This window comes from Odocoileus virginianus, chromosome 12, assembly GCF_023699985.2.
Source record: "Odocoileus virginianus isolate 20LAN1187 ecotype Illinois chromosome 12, Ovbor_1.2, whole genome shotgun sequence".
Taxonomy (NCBI): Eukaryota; Metazoa; Chordata; class Mammalia; order Artiodactyla; family Cervidae; genus Odocoileus; species Odocoileus virginianus.
In genome coordinates, this window is record NC_069685.1 from 51085301 (window position 1) to 51107551 (window position 22251).

Genomic DNA, 22251 nt, shown 5'->3' on the forward strand with positions numbered 1-22251 from the left:
ACAACAATGGCACTTATGAATGCGTAACTTTACAACTGGGCAACAGCCATGTTCTAAACCTCAAATGAGAACTCAGCTCACTTCAAAGGAGAGAAAAAAAGAAAAGGCTGTGTTGGGTCATTTATTCTATTTCTCGACTCACTGTATAAATTAGATCTATGTAGAATATAAGAGTTCATGCTGGAGCAAACCCCTCCTGAGTGCAAAGGCTGAAGTCTGAATTTCAAAATTTTGAGGGAAAAAAAAAAGGTGAATTCTATACAGAGGAAATTTAGCAAAGTGTCTCTCTCACTTTGACTATAATTTACATATATCCACATCATGCTTATGCAATTTCTTGACATACAAAGCAGACTCTCAACTTCCAGTTAGACATGCTTTTAACTGGAGGTCTTAGCCTGCTTTGCCAGATCTGGGCACATGTATAGATGGGTTTGTATGGAGTACACGGAAAGGTCTCTCCTACCTTAAGGAAACCAGGAAAGTTGGCAATCTCAAAACAATAAAAACACTGGTATGCATTCAAACCTTGCATAAATAACTTTTAAACAATTTGTACAAAAATAGTTCTGCATAATGTAAGATGTAACAAAACCAAACAAACATGTTGAGACGGCAGATGTGGTATGTGGTCCACTTTATGTTGACACCAAAACCCCCAAAGTTGCCAGGAGTAAGGTGCCCAAAACAAAAACACCACCCCCCCCCCCAAATTTCCTAAGCTCATGCTTTAGTAAGAGAATGTCGCCCAAGTCCATCCTCCTCTCCAACGGGAATGTCTTCTCGGTAAAGGCCGCCTGAGCAATGGTCCAGAAAGCAGTGCGGTTTTGATTCAGAAAGACCAGAGGAAAGCACCAGGCTCGCTCATCCCCCAAACAGTGGCAGACTGGCTTCTCCCTCGGCAAGACTTGCAAAAGGGAATTGTTTGGGGTTTGTTGTTCCAAGTTCCAAACTGAAAATATTTAAAGGCCCTAGTTTTTGTAAAGTCTTTCCCCCTCCCCTGGCGTCTCCCCTCCCCTCACCCCATATTTACATACTTGTCCTTGGACTAACTCAGTTTTTGCAGGAGTTTTTCTTCCACTTGTCCGAACTGGACACTAACAGACATTTCGGCTATGAACTGCTCGCAGCCTTCCTTGGTAACTTGCTTGCAGTACCTCAGGTCAATGTGACAGATATTCCCACAGCGTTTGAAGAAGGACAGGCACTGGTCAGTTACCTTATTGCAGTCTGGAGGGAAGAGGACACAGGTGAGGTGGAGGAGGCGTGGAACCGAGGACCCCCTCCCCTGAGCCCCTAGCAGCTCTCCTGTTCAGTCTCCTCAGATGGGGCCTGGTTTCCTCTACTACTTACAAAGGTTCATACATGCCTGAAAAACACCCACAAGTTCCAAGTGAAATTGCTCAGAGTCTTGTCCCATGTAAGAGTCTTACATGTATACATTCTCACATCAACAGGTCCTGTCCATATTGTTTTACAGACAAGATCACACAACACATGAAAACAGCTTGCTTTTCATGTCTACTCCTACTGAGGAACACCTCTCTCTACACGCTCTTGTGTGCTTACCTGCTCATTCCCAGGGAAGAGATGCTGGGGGAGTGAGGACACCTGTAAGGCCATCTCGGGGCCCTCCTGCTCCCCTGGACACCAGTGCTTTACTGCAAGGCCCCACATGCTTGGTCCCCTTTCGTGGAATGTCAACCTCAAACCCACGTAGGAAACCAATGCATGAGAAGTGGCTGGAGAGATTCCATCCTCAGAGAACAAAATCGGAACTCCAAACCCTCAACTGAGTATTTTTATCAATGTGGACTTGGGGTCTGTCATACTCTTTTTTTAGAACTGAACCCTCAGCCAATGAGCTGCAGTGCCAGCTCTCATCCAACTGAGGCCAAGTCCCTACCCCGAGCCCAGAGATTCCTTCATCTCAGTGGTATTACTGACCTTTGCTTGTCATCGCTAGTATGTATACTTTCATTTTGCTATTGAATTGAGTAAGAACAAACGTTAACAGTAAGGGCGAACTGCAGTAATGCACACAAGGCCCGTGCCAGCTCTGTATGTCAAAGTCCCTTCAACTTACGAGGTGGTCCAAAGAAGTCACGTCATAGCACCCCACGAGTCACCAAAGAGCACTCTCCTCAGGTCTGCACAACATCCTTGCACAAATGCTTAAAGTCTTGGATACACATGTCAGACAATGTCAGTAAAATCCAATCCTGAACAATGAGCTCATGAACTTCGAACGAGTGGTGATGGAAAGCTGTCTGCCTCCCATGCTAGCCAGGCAGATGGGAAAGTGACAAGGATGCTGCCAAAGAGGTGACTTGGAAGATTAACACCTCAGATCTTCCAAGGGTATCCCCTTATCTCATAATCCCTCAAATATCTGCCCCCATAATCTTACTGTAAAAGTCAAGTGAGAACGGATGGTGTATAAACCCTGTAAGGGGCAGACGTATAAAGCTGGAAGACTCCCCAGCAGAAGAGGGGAGTTTGTCTCTGGGCAAGAGAAAGGCTCTAGACTAGGCACCACCAGGCACTGTGGAAGGCAGGAGGGCCCACTGAAAAATGCAGTTACAGGGAAATTTACCTGCTGACTGTTGACAGCCCCAGACTCCTTTCCTGCCAAGCCCTAGAACACCAGCAGCCTGGCCTGAACCCTTCACTTGGGAGGTCAAGAAAAGTGTCCTTGGGCAACTTTGACCAGCTTAAGAGGAAAGACGGATAGATGTCGTCTGGATTTCCCCAAAGAAACAACCCATGCTGACCACCCAGTGACATCTACAGTCCCAAGCTCCCACCTTGTCCCAAGAGCAGCCCATCAGCTGAATAGAAAACCACATGCTGACGACACAACTGAGAGAAGCCCCTTAGGCAGGCCCACTGACTGCTTCTGAAGGAATGCATGGTCTATGTGGAGAAGAAAATATAACTATCAGTATCCTCAGGATGGACAATATCTGGATCCAAGAAACAAGAACAGGCCACTCTCCAAAAGTTCTGAGAACTGTAGCTGTAAAGTTAAAAATATAGGCTAAACCATGTGAGAACTGCCAATATGTGACTTTTTAACCTACATAATAAAGCAGTTTCATATGTCTGAAATGAAAAACTCACTCCAGTTGATCCTTGAACAACATGTGTTTGAACTGTGCAGGTCAACTTATCTGCCCATGTTTTTCAACAGTAAATACTACAGTGCTACAAATTTGTGGTTGAATCTGAGGTTATGGAGGAAGTGTGAATACCAAGGACCAACCATCAGTTATATTTGGATTTTCCACTGCAGAGGGCTCCACCCCTAGCACCTAAGTTGTTCAAGGGTGAACTATGAACTGTGTAAGAAGTAGGGGAAAACCAGAGAAAGAGCAAAAGACAAGAGGTGGGGAAAAAGTAAAGGTATCAAAAGACTACTAAAGAAAGAACAGAAGGGAAGGAAATTAAATAATTCAAGGAAATTTTCCAGACCCACAGAACATATATTTCCAAGTTGAGAGATTGATTATACCTTACAACATGAAGGTATAATGAAACCATTTCAGACACAGGAGGTCTGGATTATGTCCTCCACCAAACAGATAAACCAAGAAAGAAGATACAGGACCAAGGAAAGAGGGGCCCCCACACAAGACAGAGACCAAGGCAATCCTAGGAAGCAGATGTGCAGATGGCAGAGGCAGTCAAGTTCAAGTGGGGGCAGGAGGAAAGAAATGTAGGAGGGTGGTTTCCTACCAAGACTGGTTAAGGGCCTGACGAGTTCATGAGGGTAAAGAATAGTACTCGAGTCTGTTGTAGTCTGTTCAGAGACTGAGCAAACAAAAAGGAGGCAATTATTAACTCTAGGGAAAACAAAAAAATTGTGCAAGGAAAGAAACATAATACACACTTTGGCTCAACAGTGGACAATCCATGCATGGCCATAATGTGGTAAATAATAGTGACGTAACCACACAAACTGGGAAGATTGGGGGGGGGGGGGGGGGGGCGGCAGCAGTGTAGAGAATTTAAGAACAGTAATCCTTATGCTCTACAAGGCAAGTTAACAAAAAGAGCATCTGAGTGAAAAAATAAACAAGAAATAGCAATGTAGGCTGTTTAGAAAAGTGGAGGTAAACAAACAGCAAGAGCTCAAAATTTGAAGGTGGTTCTTCCATGTGAGAAGCAGGGGCAGGGAAGGCAAGGTACCAAAGTGGCTTCACTTTTGCTACTAGATCTGATCTGACCACACTGAAGGATCTGAAAATGTGTCAAGCACATTCCTCTCTGTGGCAGAGGCTTATTTTACCATTAACTAGTTACACTTACAGGAACAGAAAACATGTTAAAAAGAACCAAATATAGACAAGACCGGGTATGGAGATTGGCCTTCATACATGTCGCAGCTCTTAACACCAACGGAGAGAGATGAATGTAGGTTCTGAGACAAAAAGATGAGGTGACTGGATTATGGCAGAAAACAATGCAACAGATGATTTACACAAACACACATCATGGACATCCTCTTCGCTGCAGGGGAGGGGGATTTTATACCTGTGTCCCTGCTATATACCCTAGTGACCCAGTCAGAACAGAGGGAAAGAGTTCATTACTACCAAGCACTTAGAACAAGCTGCCTCCCAGGCCCTTCTCCATGGGGCAGCCCGGCATCAGTTTAAGACCAGTAGCTGAGGTCTTGGTGGAAGCTCACCTCAATGTGGTTCTCTGTTCTCTGCCTCCTTGGGGGGCCACCACCCCACTGCCACCCGCCACCAAAACTCCCTGAGGCGGGAGGGGCCTCCCAGGCACTAAGGTACAGCTTTAGCTCATGTGAGCCAAACCTCCCCGCTCCCAGTCGGATGGGGCATTAGCAACAGGAAGGAGTTTCTTAGGAACAAACACAGGGTGAAGAGAAGCAAACAGCAAAACAACATGTGAATGCTGACCAAGCCAAACAGCAGGTTGGATTGTGTCAAAATATAATTTACATGAGGTGAGGATATTATTTATTCCTTGCTAATTTCTGGAGGAAAAAAAATGTGTTTTTTTTTTTTCTTTTGGTCTCATCCTAATCTCCCACACCCAACCTGACCATCCTGAGCCATCAGACCAGTACAGGGTTATTGACTGGGCTCAGAATGGGTGGTGTCACCTCTGTCCACCTCCCTGTTGGTCATGCCCCAAGCTCTTAGGAACAAACTCCAGCCCCATCAGTAAGTGGAAGGAGTGAGGACTCCACTGTGGGGTTCTCTTCTTGTCAACAATGGGCCCCTTGATGGCAGAGTCAGGAGGGGGACACGTGAGCGACAACAACAATGGCAGCCATCAAGCCGGGTACTCCATCCACCTGGCCTGGTCACACTGCCAGGTGCCCTCCCACACCGGCTGCTGCCCGGCACCAGCTCATCCAGTGGGCCCGAGGGAAGTTTTCCTAGCCCCTATTTTGGGTCAAGAGCCACTGCTATGTGCTCATGTGCTCACTGCTACTGGCACTAATTTTTTGTAGCAATTATTGAAAATCTAATAATGCTTAATTGTTTAACGTGTTTCCCCGCTAGACTAGGCCGTGTCTTGTTCACCGGTGTGTCACAGCACCTAGGACATGACCCTGTAACAAGAGGCAAGCCAGTATTTCCCTACAACTGTGAAATGCACCCCCCCCCCCCGAACTATGGGGTCCTGGGCAGAGCCTCGTGGGTGCCCCTGACTGACCTGACAGGTTGATTTCGGTTAAGGAGTCCCGGGTGGTGGTGCCCACAGCAGTGAGCAGGTTGATGGACTGGTCAGTGACGTGGTTACAGTAACTGAGGTGGAGCTTGGAGAGCAGGGGCATGTGGCGGATGATAAGCCGCAGGGAGGCGTCCGTGATGTCCAGGCCGGCCAGACGCAGCTCCACGATGTTCCGGAGCTTACTCCGATTGTCCATCTGACCTGAGAGGGCGGGGTGGAAGAGGCAACGGGTCACCTGGACATGACACTCTACAAGGCCCACCCGCCAGACGGGACACCTGGGTTTCATTCAGCCAGTGAGGGTCTCCCCTAAAAGATCAGGACTGGTTCCAACATTTAAAGACTGGCATATTCCACGTCAAATTTTACATTTGCAGATTCTTTAAAAGTCAGAAGATCTACAAACACAGCCTGCATTCCACCAGCAGTGCTTAGCCAGTTAAAGCAGAGATAGCACAGCATCTCTGGGTCAGCAGAGTTTCCTCTTTGAAGGTATGGGTGTGGAGCAGTGAGCCCTGCAACCTGTTCTAGAGGGCTCCATTCGAGGCCCTGTCCAGCCACACAGACCGCGATGCTTCCGAGGCTTAGAGCTCAGAACAAGTGAGCAGCAAAGCAGTCAGACCCACACAGAGCTCCCCAAGTGGCATGATCGGAGCTGCTGCCCTCTCACAGATCCCTTCTGCGCCCAAAGCTGACTGAGAACAGAAGGGCTGAGGCCAGAGAAGGTGAGGACACAAGCCCCAGACGTGTCTGTAGTGAAAACCAGACCCACTCACACAGCTTGGTCACACCACCTTTACACCACCCCGTTGGCCTGGTCCCTGGCCTAGCCACTCACCTGGCCTGTTATCTGTAGGCGGGGATAGGAGGTCCCGCATCTGGGCGTCCTTCAGTCCTTCTACCCACTGGACATCCAGGGTCCGGAGCAGCGGACAGCTGGAGCTACAGAGGGCGGAGACTGCGATCCATGAGCAGCCAGACAGCACCAAGTCTCGGAGCCCTGGGGGGACAGAAAGGTGGCCATAGATAAGGTGACACGCCCCCCAGCCCCCAATACTGCACTCCAGGGCGTCCCTGGTCCAGTGCTCACCAGGCAACCGGTTGATGAGCCAGCTCAGCTGTTTCTTGGAGATATTGGTCCAGCTGAGGTCCAGGGAGACAGGCTGTCGCCGGATGATGCCGCTTAGCATCAGGGGCGTGATGGACTTGCAGTGGTTCAAGTCGATGCGGGTCCATAACCGCTTATCGCAGCACCTGGGGGCCAGGCCCGGCAGAAGGGGCAACATCAGAGTAGGGAGCTCACTAGGGGAGCCTCCTGCATGGCTGTGGTCAGTCCCCCACCTACCAAGCCCAAGGGGAGGCTCCTTAACTTTGCCGTCTGGACTCTTCTGTTTAGTTTCTGTCTTATTCTCACCTGGAAGAGGCTGCTCTGGGGGGTCACAGCCCTTCCCCCCCAACCCCCATGGAAAGTACCAGTACCTATAAAGTATTTACTGGGGGCTTTATGACACCTTCCACAGATCATATCTCAAAACAACCCTGCAGCATGCCTGTTCACAGATGAAGGTAAGTAACTTGACCAAGGTCAGAAAGCTGGGGACTCGCGAAGCGGGAACATCAGGAACTTGCAAAGTGCCCTTAACCTGAGCTCGTATTTTTTTTTTTGGTGCCAGATTGCTTGGCATATGGGATCTTAACTTCCTGGCCAGGGACTGAACCTGTGCCCCTGCAGTGGAAGCACAGATTACCAACCATGGGACCACCAGGGAAGTCTCACCTGGGCTAACTCAAAGAACAAGGACATCACTTGGTTCTTAGTTCACCTCCCAAGGAGTTAAGCCAGGAAAGCAAATAGGGTTCACCTCTTTCAACAAGACCACACTGACGGGACTCTGGAACTCTCTGAGGATACTGAAGCTGGACTGACTTAGAAGGGGAGAGCATCACAAGCGACTCCCATGGGGATCCCTGGCCCATCTGGGTGTAGCCGCAGGCTGGCCCCCTAGTGCCTCCCAGTCTGAGCCTGGCCCCTCACCAGCGGTTCCAGGTCTTGCAGACCCGCATGCAGACACACAGGTCTCGGTGGCTGAGGTAGCTGAAGACGGCCATCCACACCTCCCTGTGCATGACGTGGGCCGCCCCGTCATCCAGGGGCAGCGAGTCGGGCGGGGGGCTGATGGGGGGCGGCCGGATCACATGTCGCTCCATCTGGATGCACTTGGGCGGGGACACGGAGGGAGGGGGCCGGGAGATGACTCGGGGCGGGCTGCGCAGGCCAGGCCCCAGCTGGTGCCGCAGCTCCCGGGGGGTGCCGTTGAGCCCCTTGCTGAAGCGGTGGGGGCGCTCGCAGAGGCCCAGGGGCCGCTTGGGCTCCTCGTTCTCGCTCTCAGGCTCCGACTTGATGGGCTGGTGGTTCTCCTGGGCCAGGCTGCTCTCCGTCTTCTGGATCTCCTGGTTCAGCTCTTTGCTCAGCTCCTTGCTCAGCTCCTTGTTGGGGAGCCGCCGCTTCCGCCGCATTTTCACCTTCTTCTTCTCCTCGGGCCCCTCCGCACCCTCAGTGCTTGGCCCGGCGGTGGGGGAGCTGGAGCGTGAGTGGTCGCTCTCCCTAGTCTTGGGGGGCGCCTCGGGCAGGTCCTCCTCTGGTTCCTGCTTGAACCGCCGGAGAGGCTTGTTGGCCAAAGTTATCCGGTCCTCGGAGTTCTTCCAGGACCGCCGCTGAGGGAGGAAGGGGAGCACGGGAGTAAGCCCCCAGGCCCAGGGATGAGCCCACCGAGGCCCTCCTACCCTCCACCCTAAGACTACTGCCCCAAGAGAGGTGCCGGGACAACGGCGAAGGGGAGATGGTACCTTTTTCCTGAAAAGCTTATCTTCTTTGCCAGGTTTTAGCTGTCGGGAAAGAAAAGATGCAAAGCTTGCCCCCAGGGGTCGTAGGATTTGGTCCCCTCCACACCCAGCCCCACCAACAAGAGTCCACAGTCTCTACAGAGCAGAGGCTATGGGGTCACCTTCCCAACAAACCCCCATCTCCTCCGCTCTGGGTGGGCCCTGCCTGCTGGCTTTAAAGGAAGATCTGGAAGTGGCGAAGGCTGATGGAACTGTCCCCACCCAATTGACCTCCCACCCCTGGACAGACCCAGGAAGCCGCAGTCGCTCATTCAGGTCGGACTTGACTTTGGGAGCCAGGCCTGGAGGCAGGGTCTGCGGGATTTCCCCACCGAGCCTTAATGGCTAGAGCTGGGAGAAGACAACCCGGCGCCACCTCGTGGCCGATGCTGGAAGGGTCGGTGGGCGGAGCGGGGCCGCCAGGATCCTCCGAGGTTCCCCAGATCCACAGGGCTTCCCTGCGGCAGCTTCAGCTTCCCAGGCCCCAAGCCGTAACCAGCGACCTGGAGCTGGGGCCTGGGAAGTTACGGTGAACCGTTGCCTGGGAGCGTCTGCGTAACGGGTTCGAGGACCGGTGGGGTGGGGGCGGGGTGGGAATGGGGCGCGGGGGAGGGGGTCCTGGGACTCGCGGTCCCGCGGGGGGGGGGGGGGGGGGGGGGCGACGTGGGAGCACCTGCTGCTGGAAGTAAGTGAGACTGGATCTCCACCAGGGACTGAGGCTGCTGCCTAGAGGGGGCCTCGGCGAGAGGTGAGAGGAGGAACCGGGGGATGTTTGAAGCGTCGAGGCCTAAAGGGGTGGGAAGAGGAGTGACTCGCTGGTTTTCCCCTCCTTTTCTCTTGGGCTGGGCTCAGGACTTCTGTGACTTGCTCGGGCGGCGGCCCGCTGCCCATCCCCGCCCCCGCCCCCGCCCGCGCGCCCCTGCATCCGGGACCAGCCAGGCCACCCCTCGCTGCCCACTGCCCGCCCCCTGCCCTTAAGCGTACTCGCTTGCGTCCACTCAGCTCCTGAGGCTTCTCGTATTTCCGCTTCCTCCTCAGGTGCACGTCGTCCGACTTTCGGCGCAGGATGCCGTCGGGGGGCACCTTCTTGGGGTGCTCGTCGGGTCTGCGCCGGGGTGCCTCCTCACACTCACTCCTCCGCTTGGCAGGCTCCTGCCCTTCCTTGTTGTCCCGGTTCATCTTCTGCTCCTTGAGCAGGGAGCCGGGCAGGTTGGAGGCGTACTTAAAGCCAGGGCCACGCTTTTGCTTGTAGGCCAAAAACAGAGAAGGAACACACCAACTGTATATCTTTGGACTTGCCCCTGCCCCCGAGTCCGCTGTAGCCCCTCCCAGCCGACATCGCCGTGGTGGGGACAAGCTGTGTCTGGCAAGGCCAAGATCTACCCCTCCCGGGTTGACCCCTGGGACTTGGAGCCCGGCACTCACTTTCCCGGTCTTGCCGGCGTGGTTACACTTGGGACACTCCCAGCAGTTTGGAAGCTCATCGTTGACCACGCCCTCTGACTCCTTAATCTGGGAGGGACACACACCAGTCAGCAAGCAAGGAGGTGGGGGACGAGGCCAGCTCTGCCCCAGGCATGGACACCCCCCTCCCAAATGCTATTTCCATACCACCTTTGACCAAGAAAAAAAACAAGAGTAGTAGTTAAGTCGGGTGGCTCTGGATTCAGGTCAGGGTTCAAATCCTGATTGTGCCTCTTCCTAGCTCCATGATCCTGGGCAAATCGCTTAATCTCTGTGGACAAGTACCCTCAGCCATAAATGGAATGTGCCTATTTCCCTGGAGTTATGTGAGAATTCAATGAGGTAACCTAGTGAAAGCAATTAGCTCAGGGCCTGGCACCCAGCAAGGCCCCACAAACTGTTCAGTCATTTCATAGCACCGTCCTGGGTACTTGGTATCAGCCCGTCAGTGTGCTGTCCCTGATCTCCTGGAGCTTCAGATCCGAGACAGAGAAGTGACCAGGGGCTGGGGGAAAGTCATAGCGCCCCTTTCAGAGTGGGAGGTGGGTGTGTTGGGGAAAAGGGGATAAGTGTCAAAAGAAACCTCCACTAACGTCACTGAGGGAAAGGGGACAGACACCCCAGAGTCGAAGCCCCCTTTGAGGCAGGCCCACTGGCGGGCCCACCCTCATCTCTCTAAATAGAGATACACCTGGGCTGACAGGAGGTACCAAGTGTGACAAAATTCACTTGAGACAGGTGTGAGGTATGTGCCAGCCCAGAGCAGTCACTTCCTTTCAAAGGTGGAACCGGCTGCCTAAGAAGGGCAGGGCCAGCATGGCAGTCCCCGGAAAAAGGCAGGTCTGTCCTAGGCACACGGAGGGAACAGGTTCCTGGCACAAAGGACAGGAATGCAACCACCTGTTGTTACACGACCTGCCCTCCCCTGGCCCAGGTCTTACTTTCCCAGGAGCCCCAAGAGCAACCCAACTACCCAGTCTCTCTGGCCCAGGTGCAAGACTCTGGGAACTCTGTGGGTCTGAGGCCCTGGCAGGTGGAGTGTGTGCATGTGCATGCATGCATGTGTGCAAGGTCTGAGCTAGTCCAGGCCCTTCTGCTCTCAGCTCATCATCGGATGCACAGAATCCCCCAGACTCCCAGGTTTTCCAGGGAAGGAACTTACTCCCCTCCACCCCAACCACCCCCAGCGTCAGCACCACCAGAGAGAAAATGAGGGTCAGGTGTCGAGCAGTGCAGCCCGACGCCCCCAAGCCTGCTCACCTTAAGGCATCCAGGGTGGATGATTTCATTGCAGATGGAGCATTCCATGAGCATGAGGTTAAACTTGCCTTCTTCTTCTTCCACGGTATCCTCTTTTCCTGCCTCGCCACACACCAGGCACACGGCGGTGTGGGGCAGCACTGGCTGCAGGGTGGGGAGAACACAAGGAAGTCGGCATGGCCGGGACCCCACGGGGACAGATCAAATCAATGAGCTCTCCCCTTGGGCCTTCCAGGAGCCCTGGGAGAACCAGCCCAGGGCTGCCCATAGTTCGTTCATTCATTCAAATCCTTGTCCATGTACTACCTCCACATGTCAGGTACTGCTCCAGCACTGAACCAGACAGAAGTCTCTGCCAGCCTGAGCTTACATTTTAGTGGAGAGAAGCAGACAAAATGCAGAAGAGTCTGTTAGATGGTGACAAAGGAAATAGAGAATAAAGCAAGGACGGCCAGGCCAGGGGAGAGGTGAGGGAAAGGAGGGCTGACCTGAAACAGAGAGGTCAGGGACCGCCTCACACTTGAGATAAGACCTGCAGGGGGAGGTGGGGCACAAGCCAAGCCTGGATGTGTCAGGGCTGAGGCTGTGTCTCTCCAGCGGCCATCAAAGTATGGACCGAGGATTCTGGGTCCTCAGAACTTTAAAGGGAGGTCAAACTATCTTCAGAATACCAAGACGCCATCTGCCTTTTTCACTGTGTTGATACTTGCCCTGGTGGGTGAAACCACTGGCACGTGTCAGGGCAGAGGCTCCAATATGCCTGAGCAGTCATTGGACCACTCCTGGCTATACGCTCCTAAAAGAAATGGCCAGTTTCATTTAAGGATATCATCAATAAAGCAGTAGAAATGATTGATTTTATTAAGTCTGACCTCTGAAGTCACATCCTTTTCAGATTCTGCATGACAAAATAGGAAACAGCCATTAACTATTTTAGCTGAACACCAAAGAATGATGGTTATCTAAAGGAAAAGCACTTGTGACCAAGTTGTGAGCTGAACTGGCCCTCTCCCCACAGAACATCAGTTTTTTTGGAAAGAATGACTGATTAAAAAAAAGGGGGGGGGGGTAATGGCACATTTTTTCAAGGATGAAAATAAGTGAGCCTGTCACTTACAGAGAAATAAAAGAAGGTATTTGTTGCAGAAGATGAAATACAAATTTTCAAACAAAAATTAGAATTTTGGAAAACTTACATTAACCATCATGAAATAGACAACTTCCCAATACTTAAAGACATTTCTGAGAACACTACTGGTGGTGTTAACAAATGTGTTTATTTTTTTAACATTGTGTAACACTATGTGCTCCTACTTGGAAAATCTGTAAAAACTAAGTGAGCCAGTATTTTCCAAATGTCCAGTGTCTGATGTTACAATATTATGCAGGCATACACCAGGGGCAAGAAAGACTAATGAATTTTAATGTAACAGTGCGAAAAGTGTGTTGATACAGTTTCAGATTCCACATTGCAACTAACCTGTGAGCACTTGCCGCCTGTCCAGTTCTGGTGGTGGGCCAGAATATTCACAATTCCCTGAAAACACTAGAGTAAAAGACTACTCCCTTTTCCAACTATGGATCTACGAGCCCAAATTTTCCTCAAAGAGTTCTTCTAAGGCATTACTACAAGAGAATAAATACAGGAGCATACATGAAAACCCAGGTCTTTTCTAATGAAACCAGGCATAAAAGAGATTTACAAAAACATAACAATGCTGTTTTTCCTACTCATCCCTTTTGCTTTGGAAGATGTTATTTCTCATAAAAATGTTGTTTATGCTAACATATAGTGTGGGTTTCTTGTCATTTTTAAATGAATTCAAAACATTAAAAAATTTTATTACAGTAATGTTAATAAATAAATAGCCCACATAAACAAAAGCTCTTTGAGGGTTCTTGTAATTTTTAAGAGGGTATCCGGAGACCACAACGTCTGAGAGCTGATGCAGTCCTAGACTGTAAACCCCTGTGGGTAGGCTTTCACTCTCTCCTCCTTATACACGCCCACCTCCCAGTGCTCAGGATCCAGAGGAAACACACGACCAATTTTTAGTAAGCTGAGCTGGAACAGCTTCAAATAAGCTAGGATATACACTCCACCAATAACTAGTAAAAGTCTGTAAGATGACAACACATTTCTGTTCAAGTGAATGCAACACTGAAGACAAAGGAGTTCTCATTCATTCAGGTGAGGAGGCCTGAATGCACACACGGAGGCCAAGTGAACGCAGAGACACAGGAGGGGAAACCCCAGCCCAGGCTCAAGGGAGAGGGTGCTGGCGGTGGGAAGGGATCAAGCCAGTGGGGGAAGCGTCCTTGAGAAGGGGTGCAAGGGAAAGCTTCTAACAGGAAGAGGTAGACCCACACTTCAGGGAAACGGGCCTGGAGAAGCAGGAGGGGGCGGGGGGTCTGCCTGGGTCACAGGTGGATAAAATGTGGCAAGAAGTGCCCCAACAGATGGCAGAAGCTGGAAGAAGAGGACAGAGGGTTGAGCTGAGACTGCATTTGCCATCAGTCTCAGAAACGTCAGACTGGAGACACACACAAAGGTGAGGTTTCCTACAACCGACAATCCCTTTGCCAGGCACCGGGCCAGACACCAGGGCTGCAAAGAGGTGATGGCAGGGACAGGTTCCTATAACTGGGCCTGGTTCACTGCAGGGAGGCAGGGGTGAAAGAGAAAGCACAGCCAAAGAGGAAGAGACAGTCCTGGGACACCGCTGATGTGCCAGGTTTTAGGCGACACCGTTCTCTAAACCCAGAGTCCCTACAGACAACCTCTCTTAAATCGTGACAGAATGCAACAGGTCATGAACCCTCACTCCAGAAAAATGCACACGCACTCATGAACACAGATAACAATCTGTATTTAATTTCAGGGGAGCATTCAAATTCCCTGAAATCCATTCCAATGGTCTGGGTACAGGTCACAAAAACACAAGCCATGAAACTGTTTAACTCCCACACAGAAAAGAAAGACAGTCAACAGAGAGAAACAGCAATCTACAGAACAGGAGAAGGTTATTTACAAACCGTGGATCTGATTGGGGTTAACATCCAGACCATATGAAGAATTCCTACAACTCAGGGACAGAAATACAATCCAATTTTAAAATAGGCAACGGACTTTAACAGATATTTGTACAAAGAAGGTCTACAAATGACCAACAACCACATGCTAGCATGCTTGACATCAGGAATCATCAGATAAATGTGAATCAAAAACCACAATGAAGTGGCACCTCGCACCCACTAGGAATGCCCACTATCATAAAAAAGAAGACAGCAAGTGTTGTGGAAAATAAGAAGGATATGGAGAAACGAACCCTTGTGCACTACTGGTGGGCAGGCGAAACGGAGCAACTGCTGTGGGAAACAGTATGGAGATTGCTCAAACAATTAAAAACAGAACTACCAGATGACCCAGCAATGGTACTTGAGTATATATCCAAAGGAATTCAAAGCAAGATCTCAAAGGGATATTGGCATGCTCCTGTTAGCTGCAGCATTACTCACAATAATAGCCAAGAGGTGGGGGCAACTTAAATGCCCATCAACACATGAACAGAAAGAGAAAATTCAGTATATCCATACAGTGGAATATCAGTCTTCCTTTACAAAGAAGAAAACCCTGGCAAGGATGAGCCTCAAGAACATTAAAGCTAGGTGAAATAGACCTGCCTGATTCAACTTCTAAGAGATGTAAAAAGTAGTCACAATTAGAAACAGAAAGTAGAAAGGTGGTTGCCAGGAGCTGGGGTAGGGGGTGGGGGGAGGTGCTGTTCAGTGGATATAGAGTTTCCATTTGACAAGATAAAAAGTTCCACAGATCAGTTTGCATAAAAAAAAGCACATTGGTAATATCACTGACATGTACATTTAAAAATGGTCACATAAGTTCTTGACCACAATTAAAAACAGAGACAGAAAATACAAGCAGTACGTGTGGGAGGGAGAAGAGGCTTGGAGGAGCGGTGGCACGGGAGGAAGGCTCCCTCGACGCCGGGCTGGGCCCGCAATGGGCTCACCTGGGCCGGAGGCCTTGATCCTCCCGCTGAGCCTGCTGTCCCCAGCGAGAAGGGAGATGGCCACTCCCTCCTGGGGGCTGGGGGCACAGTGCCCTAAGGAAGCCAGAGGGCGTGAGTGTGTGCAGGGCGGATGCACGGCAGAGTCGGTGCCCACCGCCCTGTCCAGAGGCGAAGCAGGAGGCCAGGTCTGGAGGGGCTGGCCAGGCTCTCCAGCAGCCCACTCCTGGACCCCATAAATCAGTCCTGTTTCTCTGGGACGGCCCCCTCAGGAGGGGCGCTGACCTTCCACCCAGACCTTTGACTTTGAAGGCAGGACAGGAAGGAAGGGAGGGCCTACAACCGTCATGAACTGGACCATAAACGTTGGCAACGGGGTCACAGACAGGACAGGCTGCCCCGACATTTTTAATGGCTGCGACTTCAAAGTACTGGGTCATCGAGGGAAGGAAGGAGTTATAAGACCATCGGACTATGAAGGAAAAGGAGCCCGAGCACATGGTAGAACTATCCTGTTGTCCTGCAGCCAACAATCTGGAAACAGCACTAGTGGCCCCCTCTTTCCAGGAGGAAGAACCCCTCTGCGATGTCTGCTGTGGCCACACTGTCAGCGGAGGGACTGCAGAGACCTGCCCCACGCGGAGGAGGTGGGGCCGGATTCCGGCTCCGCGAGTCAGGGTCCCGGGCGCACTCACCGCGATGCACTGCCGCATGATGCAGCTCTGCTTCATCCGCCCGGGGCCCCCGAACTTCTTCATGTCCTTGCAGAAGTGGCACTCGCCGCACTCCGTCCGCAGGCAGGCCTCGCACTTGCGGCATCGCGTCCGGCGCCGGCGAGCTCCCGCCGTGGTCCGGTTGGCAGCCAACTTCACCGCGGAGGCCGGACCCAGCTTCCCCTTGGGCCGACCTACCGCCCGGTTCTGCGGGAAAAGACACGGGCGACTCGGTGAGACCGGGGTTTAGGCGGTAAAGTGTGCCCCACCCCCCAAAGACATACTGAAGTCCCGACTCCACGGCCCGAGAATGTGATCTCATTTGGAAATAGGGTCTTTATAGAGGAAATCACTAAAATAAGGTCCTTGGGGGGACGCTGCTCCAGTAGGACTGGTGTCCTTCTGAAAGGGGGAACGTGGAGGCAGGCAGAGAGATCTTATGTGAAGATGCAGACAGATGACTGGAGGGCTGTCGCTGTCTCCAAGCCAAGAAATGTCGAGAAAGCCAGAAGACGCCAGAAGCTGGAAGAGGCAAGGGTCCTCGCCTAGGACCTTCAGAGAAAGCAGGGCCCTTGACTTCCAACTTCCAGGCTCCAGAGGGGGTCCGTTGTTTGGTGCTTCATTATGGCAGGCCCAGAAAACTTCCGGGGACATTCCCTGCTTCTGAGGGCAGCTCAAGAGCCTCCCGTGGCCCCCGCGCCTCAGGCCAGGCTCCTCAGGCTACCTGTGTCTCCGCGGGGAGGCCACACAACCCGCCTCTGTTCTCTCTGCCAGGAACACCGCCCCCTCCGCACACCGCTCAGCTAAGGCCAGCTCCTGCTGCAGGGCCCCGTTTACATACCGCCTTCTCCTGGCTGCCCTCCCTGAACGCCTGCCCTGGCCGTCACGGTGTAACTACCCGTCCTCCTGTGAGAGTCTTCTCTTGGAGACAAGAGCTCAGGAGGCAGTTATAGAGGGTGCTTGTCATCACTGTCCCTCAACTAGATGGCTGACACTTAACATGTGCTCAATAAACCAGACCCCAGGAGAAGGAGACCAGAACCCTAAGGAACTGATTTCTGGGACCTTCTCCACATGGGCTCCAAATCCTATCAGAGAAACAGCTGAACAGAAAGTGGCACTAAATGCTGAACAAGGCACGAGCCAGCCACACGTCCTGCTCTGAGACCCTTACGACCTGGCCACCAGCCCCAGAGCCTCTTGCAAACCATGATCAGAAGCCAGCTGCCAGGACACTGTCCACCCGGGATCAGATTTGGGAAGGACCTTGATGGCAGGGAGAGTTTGTCCAGCCTGGGGCAGCTTTCTGTTTGCTGAAAATTGGTTCATCCCTCAGTCAGGAAGACACACTCTCTTCCCAAAACTATGTGATCTAATTGGCATCGAATGCTTCAAGCCCTTCTTAGCCGGCTTCAGTCCATCTTGGCCTTTTCATTTTAGTTGCTTGCCAAACTTGGATCCCTCAGCAAAATCCTGCCCCGCGCCAGCTCCCAGGCCCAGAAGTGTGGTTACGATGTACCACAGTGCAGAGAAGGTCTTCCTTCCAGGGATGCCCCCGGACACACACAACACACACTCACAGTCCCCTCCCCCAGAACTACAGGGGCTGCTGAGAAACTTACAACCACATCAGTCCACGTTTCTGAGAATCACGCCTCACTCCCACCATCTTTTCTGCATCTTGATCCCTCTCAATTTGCTCTCAACTCCAGAGGGAAGGAGAGCCGGCTCCGTAGGTCCCTGTGTCCTCACTGTCCCCTGCCTGCTAAACCATGCCAGTGTCACCGGGTGGGCTAAGGGGCTGCCCCAACGCAAGTCACTCCTCCTGCAAGCTGTGGAGGGGCTCCTCGCGCACCACTCACAGCCCAGGGAGGTCTCGGGGCGGGGGTGGCCCGTCATTCACGTGGGCAATTCCATAGCCCTGGCAGGCACCTTCAGAGGGATATGTCAGCCTATGCATAGGCTGTCAATTCAGGTCAGGTCTTGCTGCCAGATGAGTAGTGAAAAAATAAAAAAGATCAGTTTTCAGAATCTCTAGATTTGAGAACAGCACGTAAGGGACCATGGACCTGAACACTAAGCAGTAAGCAGCCATGACAGGGATGGTGACCACAGTACAGGTGGGTACCTGCCGGGGGCCTGTTGTCCTGCTCATCATTTCACATAGGGTATCACCTACTTTCCCAATAGTAACCCTGTGGGAGATGAGGAAACTGGAGCTAGAGGGTAAGTGACCTGCCCAAGGCAGGATGTGCGAGCTCTGCAAGTGTGTGTAAATACTATAAACCACAGTGAGGCGCCGGCCGAGTGGGACCAGCACCCCCAGATCCATGGGAACTGACCACATGCCCTGGAAGGGGCCCACAGCTAGTGCCTCGACGCCCTTAGTAGAATGGAGGCCAACACGAGGTGCAGAGGAGGACGTCAATTTCCAGAGAAATGGAGATCAGGAAGGTTTCTCCCTCTCTTTACAGCCCAGAAGAGTCTCTGGTAAAAAGCCTGAGTCCGGTTAGCAACTCACTCCTCAAATCCCTGAAACGTGGGAGATTCAGAGCCATGAGTCAGGTACAGAGAAGAGAGAACATGGTCCAGTCCCACAGACAGAACCAAGGCCAAGTGCTCGCATGCTGACCCTGGAGCAGGAGAGTCTAAGGACTTAGCTTCTTTGATGAAGGGAAGAAATCCCAGGTGTCCAAAACTGGCTTCTGCCTCCCACTCAGGAGCATCGGGTATAAACAGCCGCTGAGCGCCCCTGGCCTCACTGGCCACTCGGAAGTAAGAGAGTTGGGTCAATTCGGCCAGTCATAAAGCTCATACCTGATTGTGAAATAAGCCCACTTTCCTTTGCTTCCCACAGTTCATTTTCATCTGAAGAAGCACTTTCCCAGGCTATGGGAAAACCAAATCTGCCTGGATCTCGATGACAGCTGAGACATCCTGGAAAATGACAAGAGTCAACGGCGGACAGAGCCTCAAAGGAAGAGGTGTAAGCCTGGCTGCTTATAGAGACCTTGATCCAGGCCCTCTTTGCCAGGCCGCCAGACAACCAGAGAAACTGCTGCTGCCTGCAGCTTCGTAGGCCAGCGGGAGTCAACTGCTCGGGAGTCAACTGAGCAACACCTGAAATGCAGGAGCCTCATAAAGACCGCTGATCAACAGGTAAGATCAGAAGGTCCCTATTAGGGAAGGTGACAGTTCTGTCCTAGCCTCTTTTGGGTGACATCTAAACATTCCCAAACTTTTTTAGTCCCAAACTTTGGTGTCCAATTTTTTGTGACCCTGTGGACTGTAGCCCGCTAGGCTCTTCTGTCCATGGGATTTCCCAGGCAAGAATACTGGAATGGCTTGCCATTCCCTTCTCCAGGGATCTTCCTAACTCAGGGATCAAACCCGGGTCTCCTGCATTCGAGTCGAATTCTTTATGACCTGAGCCGCCAGGGAAGCCCAAACCGATACTCCTCTCTACTCTATCCTACCTGTACATCTATTCAAATAACCCAGGATGTTCCTTTGTTAATTTCAGCCTGAAGTGTTCTTCTCAGCAAAAGGGAATGGTAGCAACCACTGACTTTCACATACAAACCAGCCTCCCAAACCCCAAGGTTTGTTGACTTTATCAGCCCAGGACTCATAGTCTCAGCTCCATCTGGTTAGGAAAATTGAACCCACACAAATCTTAAGTATTTCAACACTTTATCCCCATCAACATCTCATAAGTATCATCCTTAAAAGGAATGTTACCAATAAAAGTTTTAAATAATGAAACTTTAAAAAAGCAATACTACTGAAGTAGTTCATTCATTCCACAAACATTAACTGAGTGCCTCCTATCAGATCCTATTCTCCAGAATATTCATGGGCAGAACCTTCAACCCCTCATCTCTAACATACTGGGATTAACATTGTTTGGATTAACCTGAATTAATAAAAAAACATACCACATTCATGGACTGAAAGACAATACTGTTAAGATGGCAGTACTCCCTAAAGTGGTCTACAGATTCAGTGCAACCCCTATGAAAATAACAGCCGGTTTATCTGTAGAGACTGAAAAGCTGATTCTAAAATTCATGTGGAAGGACTTCCTTGGTGGTTCAGCAGTTAGCACTCCACACTTCCAGTGCAGGGGGCAGGTTGGATCCCAGATCCCACAAGCTATACTTCATGGCCCAAAAAAAAAATTCACATAGAAATGCAAAGAACCTGAAAAACCAAAACAATCTTGAAAATGAAGAACAAAGTTGGAAGACTTACACTTCCTGATTTCAAAACTTACTTTGAAACTACAGTAACCAAAACAGTATGGTACTGGCATAAGGACAGATATACAGATCATTGCACCAGAACTGAAAATTCAGAAATAAAGCCCGATAAATACAATATTTATGACCAACTAATTTTTGAGATGTGTGTCAAGACAATTCAGTGGGGAAAAGAACAGTCTTTCTGACAAATGGTGTGGGAATAATTGGATACCCACATGCAAAAGGATGACGTTGGACCCTTACATCACACTACATACAAAAATTAACCCAAAATGGATAGAGGACCTTAATGTAAGAGCTAAAACCATAAAACTCTTAGAAGAAAAAATAAGGATAAATCTTCATGACCTTGGGTGAGGCAATGAGTTTTTGAATATGACGCCAAAAGCACAGGTGACAAAAGATAAAACTGGACTTCAAAATTTTTAATTTATGTGCTTAAAAGGGCACTATCAGAGATTTTCCAGGTAGTCCAGTGGCTAAGACTTCACTCTCCCAATGCAGGGTTCTGGGGTTCGATCCCTGGTCAGGAAACTAGAGCCCATGTGCTACAACTAATACGTGGTGCAGTTTAAAAAAAAAAAAAAGGGCACTATCAAGTAAGAAGTACACAGAGTGGGAGAAATTATTTGCAAAGTATACATCTCTTAAGGGGCCAGTATCCAGAAGGTATAAAACAGCAACAACAGAAAGACAAGTATCTTGGGATTTCCCTGGTGGACCAATGGTTAAGACTCTGTGCTCCCAACCCAGGGGAGCTGAGTTCAACTCTTGGTCAGGGACCTAGATACTCCGTGTTGCAACTAAAAGCCCAAGTCCCATAACTAAAGTTCCCGGACATAGCAATGAAGGTCCTGCATGCTGCAACTAAGACCCGGAGCCACCAAAAAAAAAAACCCAACAAATATCTCAATTTTAAAAGAGGCAAAGGATTTACGCAGATACTTCTCCAAAAAGAGATATAAGAAATGGGCAATAAGTGCATGAAAAAATGTCTCCAAACTAGGCCAATAAAGCACGTGATCTGTGCCAGAGACTCATTCATTAACCCCCTCAGACATCCACCCACCTACCCACACAACCATCTTCTGGCTCTGGATTATATACAGACTCAATGCTAGGTGCTGGGACTACAAACCTGAGTAAGGTGTGTTTGTTCCCTACTCTCAAAGGCACTACAGCCTAGGGGGAGAAAGATATGTTACTACATAAATGCACGGCAACACAATGATGATAAAATCAAAAGCTAGCATTTACTGAAGTAACACTCTTTTTCAATATTTGTATTGATAATCTATGAGGGAGGATTATCTTTCCAGGTAGTTCTGAGGTAAAGAATCCACCTGCCAATGCAGAAGATGTAGGAGATGCAGGTTGGACCCTGGGTCTGGAAGATCCCCTGAAGAGGAAATGGCAACCACTGCAGTATTCTCACCTGGAAAATTCCATGGACAGAGGAGCCTGGTGGGCCCCAGTCGATGGGGTTGCAAAGAGTTGGACACGACTGAGCGCGCGTGAGCACACACACACACACACACACACACATCCATTTAGAAATAAGGAAACTGAGGCACAGTGCAGTTAAGTGATTTCCTTACTGTCATACTGCCCATAAATGAGAAGCCAAGATACCCAGGCAGGGGCTCTAAAGCCTGGCCCTGGCATGCTGACCCAGAAGTGCCTCATCTCATGAGGAAGAGAGGCTGAGACAAGTGTCACACACAGTGGCTGTGACTAAAGTGAGATTTAGAGAGAAGATAGGCTGCTGCAGGCCAGGAGGAGGGGTGGGGTTCAGGAGTGAATATTCTAGGCAGAAGGAAGAGTAAGATAGAGAAGAAGTCAGATGACTTGTACAAGGAATAGATTGATATGGCTGCTGGAAAACAGCCCTGAGGTGGCAGGAGCCTAAACCTGCAGGGCCCCATA

The 22251-nt window shown here is 50.7% G+C and overlaps 1 protein-coding gene across 11 annotated transcripts in view; it reads right to left on the minus strand.

Moving 5' to 3' along the window:
* Nucleotides 1–525: 525 nt before the first annotated feature.
* KDM2B (lysine demethylase 2B) overlaps nt 526–22251 on the minus strand; it is a 114191-nt gene continuing 92465 nt past the window's right edge. For 6 of the 11 annotated variants that reach the window (XM_070475221.1, XM_070475224.1, XM_070475230.1 and 3 more), the window contains 12 exons: nt 16043–16267; nt 11320–11463; nt 10020–10107; nt 9580–9848; nt 9269–9382; nt 8560–8598; nt 7748–8427; nt 6803–6966; nt 6551–6712; nt 5695–5913; nt 1038–1230; nt 526–952 (listed from right to left, as the gene is read on the minus strand). In XM_070475221.1, the coding sequence (XP_070331322.1) occupies nt 1049–1230; nt 5695–5913; nt 6551–6712; nt 6803–6966; nt 7748–8427; nt 8560–8598; nt 9269–9382; nt 9580–9848; nt 10020–10107; nt 11320–11463; nt 16043–16267 (2286 nt within the window). In that variant the 3' untranslated portion in view covers nt 526–952; nt 1038–1048. The remainder of the gene's footprint in view (nt 953–1037; nt 1231–5694; nt 5914–6550; nt 6713–6802; nt 6967–7747; nt 8428–8559; nt 8599–9268; nt 9383–9579; nt 9849–10019; nt 10108–11319; nt 11464–16042; nt 16268–22251) is intronic. The other 5 variants (XM_070475223.1, XM_070475232.1, XM_070475222.1 and 2 more) reach the window with 4 other exon arrangements.